This window comes from Nannospalax galili, unplaced genomic scaffold (genome assembly GCF_000622305.1).
Source record: "Nannospalax galili isolate Female #2095 unplaced genomic scaffold, S.galili_v1.0 scaffold328, whole genome shotgun sequence".
NCBI classification, from domain to species: domain Eukaryota; kingdom Metazoa; phylum Chordata; class Mammalia; order Rodentia; family Spalacidae; genus Nannospalax; species Nannospalax galili.
In genome coordinates, this window is record NW_008358342.1 from 1,125,933 (window position 1) to 1,131,647 (window position 5,715).

The following is a 5,715-nucleotide window of genomic DNA, read 5'->3' on the forward strand; positions in this document are numbered from 1 at the left end:
AAGATTAAAGTATAGTTTGCTGTTTCTTCCTATTGTTTTTCTAATGTGACATTGAATTGTGATTTCAGATTCTCTACCTCAGTGTACAATTTTGTCTAATTTTTTGTCTTCTAAGGACATTTCCCTATTTAAAGTTTGTCTTTCCTGAGGCATGTCATACTTAGGCCATGCCTAGAGGCATCCTTTGGCTGCTTGTAAGCCCCTGAAAATTCAAAGCCACAGGGGAACTTACCACCCACCAAAGACCTGCTTTGTTCACTGCATCCCATATGCTGAGTGGGAAAGAAGCATTGATCTGCTGGCCTTATCCATGAAGTCCGTGGAAGGACAGGATTTCTAGGTTTTTGTTTGTTTGTTTGTTTGTTTGTTTGTTTTGTTTCGTTTTTTGGTAGCCCCAGCTGGCCTGGAAGTCATGTTGTAGACCAGACTGGCCTGGAACTCACAGAGATTTGTCTGCCACTGCCTCCCGAGTGCTGGGATTAAAGGCTAGTTGTTCTACGTACCTTGGAGGCTTAGGACAAGCTGGCATGGCTCAGCCTGAGACCACCTTCATGGCTAGGTTCAAGTGTGACAACTGGGGTGGAAGGCATTTCTGTCTCTGCTTTTAAAAGCATGTTGATTTATGGGACTTCTCATCTTTCTGGATTAGACCTGTGGAATAGAGATGCAGTAAGCCCTGGTGTTTTTCACCCATAGAGTAGGGCAGAAAACTGCACCTTCTGAGATGGGGCAGATGAGGAGGGAGACATAGCTAAATATTTACTAGTGGTACCTTTTAAGGCAAAGGATTTTTTTCATCAAAGATAAGAAGTCTCTTATTATTTTAAATGCTATGTTTACACTGTATGTTCAGCAGTATCTTCCTTCAGATTAGAAAAAGGGACATGTCATCAGGTATATGCTTGTCTTTAAAAAGATACAATGTCAACTAGACTGCTATGACCTCAGGTTCCAGAATATCAAGGCAACATTCTTTCAAAGACACACTTCACTTTGGCTTGAATCCAGACTTAGAATGGTCATTTGATGGTGAAAGGGAAAGGATAGCCAGATGACAGGAAGAATCTCAGTATGAACTGGTTTGGACGACACTTCTCTGAGCATCCGGAGGAAGCAGTGTCTTTGCTCAACATACACTTACCACTCTTTTCACTCATTTCATCTGAAGATGAGCGTTTCATTTCTAACTTGAGGTGGGAAGTTGGATGTATTTTTCCCCCCAATTTTTCCCCTTTAGTTGTAATATCAAGCCCATCTCTTTGCATAAGGTCTATGGAGAGAGGAAAACTGAGCTTGGGAAAAAAGTGAGTGTTTTCCTGTACCATGTGTACTTGAAAAAAGGACAACTGTGTTTGTGAACTTGGCTGGTGAAAGGACTACTGGCTTGGGTTAAAGGAAGCCTTTTCATTTTTAATTTAAAATGTTGAATTCTGACCAAGTGAAACTTTATTTCTGGTCAGTACCAGTAATTTTCACCCCCTGAGAATAAAAATTCCAGGATTTTGGCTTTAATTAAGAATTTGAAATAAGGAGATGTGAGTACAAGGCACAAAGAATGCTTATTACTGCAAGTTTGATTAAGAAGAGAGTAACATGGGACATTCAGCATTTGATGGGGAAGATGCCTAGCTTCTTAGAAGAGGAGGGCCTTAGAACAGTGAAGTCAGGAAGGAGGGCTTATTTCATCCATTTGATAGTGGTAGTAGGTAGGAGGAGTGGATCAGACTTTGGCCGCAGCCTCCTGCTTCCCACCAGTTAAAGCTTCCCTCTGCCTCTTATGGTCAGAGTTGCTATCCTTCTTGGTTTTCCTAGGACTGTCTTTTTTTTTTTTTTTTTTTTTTTTTTTTTTTTTTGAAACAAAGCAACAAAAGCTCTCCATCTTAGTAAATTCCTTTGCCTAGAAAATTGAGATGGTTGGTCATCCTGACTATATTTTAAAGCATTTGGGTAGCACATTGGATAACTAAAATGGTTGGCCCGGATCTCTCACCTTTCTTTGTTTCTCAGAAAAGCATACAGAATGCCTATGGTATGCACTGGCTCCTGAAGTTAGGATAACAATGGCTGCCATAGAGTGCATGCTTACTATGTACCAAATATGTGATACTGTTGAATGCTTGTAGCAACCAAGGAGCTAGAGTACTTAAAATCCAATTGGGGGCAGGAGAGATGGCTCAGCAGTTAAGCTGTTCTTGCAGAAGACCCAGGTTCAAATCCCAGCACCCATATGGCAGCTAACAACTGTCCGTAACTCCAGTTCTAGGGGATTCAGCAGCCTCTTCTGTCCTCTGAGGGCATTGTACAACATGGGTGCACTCACCTACATGCAAGCAATATGTGCATACACATTAAAAAAAAAATCCAATTGGAGGAGGAAGAGGAGGCCAGAGCTGAGGGCAATAATGGGGTATCTTTCCTAGAGTCAAACAATTAGAATATAGTTGAACCACATTTAAACTTCATTGTGCCTGAATCTTCTCTTTCTACTGTGAATGGACAGCTTCTCTGATTCAACATAGTTCTGTGGACATCAGCTGTACCCATCATTTCCAAACTTGTTCCTGTTCTTCACGGTGACACAGAGTCCCTGATATTATATACAGACAAGCTGCCCAAGAAGCTACAATAATACTTTCATTTCCTATCTATACCAGTCCCTGAATAATCTTTCAACTTTACTTTTTCTTTTTCCTCCCTCCCTCCCTCTTTTTCCTCCCTTCCTTCCTTCCTTCCTTCCTTCCTTCCTTCCTTCCTTCCCCTCCCTCCCTGCCCCCACTCCCTGCCTCCCTGTGTCAAGGCTCGTCTCAAATTCTCTTGCTTTATTCTCCCAAGTGCTGGGATTACAGGTGTACACTATCACACTGTCACATCTTCAGTTCTTAATGTAACTACTAAATGCCTGGCACTTGGCAGGTGCTCCAAGAAGGGCTGGTATTGTTTTTATTTTAATCATGACAGATAAGGAATAAGCTTGAACTGAAATGTCTTAGCTGATATCTATTAGCTACTAGCATTTTATTGTAAAAATCACAAAAAATTGAGGTATTAGAATATATTTCTCATTAAGTTCAAAATTAAGCAAACGTATGCACACACACCACATGGAGAGTAATCTTTTCCCACAGTAAAAGCCATCTTCTTGTTATTTGATTTGGAGTAGATAGAAGAAAGGCTTCCTTGCTGTGATAAAAGGTGTTATGCACATAATTTTAAGGTAGAAGCAGAAAATTCTATTCTAGGGCTGCGAGCTGTAAATGGTTCATTTCAGGGAAAAATCTAATCCAGATGCTCAGCTCTAAGACTCCTACTAAAATCAGAGGTGATTGAAACTCTTAGCATAATGATGGAAGCCCTCACTGGCGGGCATCCCATTGAGAGGGAAGTGTCTTGGATTGTGTGGAGAGATGCCGAAAGCTTTTAGGCTACACTCTGCTTTTATTTCATCAGTTCGCACCTGAGAACTATATCCTTTACTGCAGAATGAAACACAGTTCAAGTTGCATAATTTAGCTTAGAGGAGCTACGTTTGAGAAGGACTCAACACAAGAGACATGTGAATCTATCTGATCCAGTCAGCAAATATTTGTCATCTACCCGGTGGGTTTCAGAGTGCTGTGCTGAATGCTAGACATGCAAAGAAGAACAACATGTGCCCCCTGGCAGCCAGGAGCCCACGGAGGTGGAGAAAATAGGACCAATAGAACAGCAGTTTCTTCAGGGCCAGTTTCAAACAGTCATAGGTAGCTTCATCCGTTTGGGCTGCTGTAACAAAAGACTATAGTGAGTCAGACCAATTTTCTCACAGTTCTGGAAGCTGGAAGTTTGGGATTAGGGGGAGCATGGTTGGGTTTGTGAGGCCTCTCCTGGCTTGCACTGTGCTTACTCGGTTTTCCTCTGTAAGGGCAGAGATACCACTCTTCACCAGTCCTATTGATTCACTGTCCCATTCCTCTGACCTCACTGAACTCTACTCTCTAAAAATCTTATCCTCTGTAGCCACATTGAGGTTTGGGAATCAGCTATGCATGCATGGAACAAATGTAATGCACACATACTGTAATTCTCTCTCCTTTTTCATATATGTACACATACACATCTGAGCAGCAGATGAAAGGGCTTTATAATTCTGTTTTAAAATTATTTGGTTATGAGTAATTAATTAGACACTGGCTGCTGCTTTTCAGCAACCATGCATACTTAGGAGTTTTTGCAAAACGAGAGCTTGAAATTTATTTTCAAATGTAGTAAAACATTTGTGAGTTGGACCAGGAGTGGTGGTATATGCCTTTAATCCCAGTACTCCAGAGACAGAGGCTGTGAGTTCAAACCCAGTCACATAGTGAGACACTTTCTTAAAAAAAAAAGGGTGTAAATCCTTATAAGTGAATATGTATCCAGACATAACTACAGGAACCAGGATAATGAAGATGAACCAGGGAAGTAAAGGAAAAGAAAGAATCTGAAAGAGAAGAACAGTAGAAAACAAGTGTTAACAAGGGAGATATGGATAATGGGTTATTTTAAGGGGAAGGGGGAGGGAAGGTTATACAAGGAACCTAGGGGATAAAGGGAAAGAAGGAGCTCAGAGAGGTGGGACCACAGGTGGGAGAGGGTATTATTAAGGGAGAAATGGAAAAAAACAGGGGCATCTTAAATGGGGAAACCATGGTTGGAAGGGTTAGAAAATGTGAGAGAGAAACAGTGCCTAGCTAGTTTTAGAAAACCAGAGGGAACCATATTAGGTCAACAACCTACTGACAAATTATACATACAACCAACCATTTGGTTTTTGCCCAAGCTCTATCTGCATGGCATATGGTAATTGAAAGTACCAGACTGGTGGAACTAACCTTGGTTGTTGTTTAACAGCCATACTTTGAGGCCTATACTAATTTGGTCAGGGGGACATAAAGGACAGTTTTTGCTCCTTGCCCTCCTAGATTGACTAAGTTCCAGGGGACTATGAGCATCTCTCAAAATGTCCTGTAACTGTGGTGAGTCACCTGTCCTCTTGAGCAAGGAGGCCATGGAGACCCCTCCCAGATGGACCTGAACCAATGTCCAGTCTACAAAGAGGGAGGGTCAACACAGAGGAAACATGTCCTCTATGCTTCCAAGCGAAGCCAGCCATGGTGGAGCAGGACCTTTGAATTATCTTCATATAGATGAACTGGTAAAAGAAAGGAGCCAGGGGCTCCTCCCAAGCCCATGTGACTCCTGAGGAACAAATCCTCAAACAACCTTAAGAGTAAAAATAAATTGTTTTATCTGGGCCAACTGTAGGATCTTAAACACCCAACAGGAAAGTATAACCAAAGATTAATGGGGTCAATATAATTTTTAAGAGTCTATATGTATAGCTAACGGCTAAATAACAAGAAACTATGCCAGACAGGAGATACCTTTGAGTTATTGGCCAGGGTGGCGTAAGTAAGAGACTCCAAGATAGTAACCCAACGTAGAACTGGGAAAATGAACAGCAGACCCCAGTCTTATCTAAAGGAATGTTGACAACTGATTGCTGCTAGATGAGGAACAACTGATCTTCCTAAAACAAGGATCTCTAGACAGGCTGACTAGATTCAGCAGACAAGCACTGGAGAATGACTGAGGGTGTCAACAATACAGAGGACAGTAACAGGGATGACAGAGTATATGGGCTTCAGTATGTGGGAGGGGGGAGGCTATGGGAGGGTGCCACTTGGGAAGTGGGGA

At 41.8% G+C, this 5,715-nt stretch overlaps 1 protein-coding gene across 1 annotated transcript in view; it reads left to right on the plus strand.

The window, feature by feature from the left end:
• Positions 1-1,071: 1,071 nt before the first annotated feature.
• The window catches only part of Plac8l1 (PLAC8 like 1), a 24,968-nt gene continuing 20,324 nt past the window's right edge, over positions 1,072-5,715 (plus strand). The window contains exon 1 of the mRNA XM_008821644.1: positions 1,072-1,193. Within this exon, the coding sequence (XP_008819866.1) occupies positions 1,072-1,193 (122 nt within the window). The remainder of the gene's footprint in view (positions 1,194-5,715) is intronic.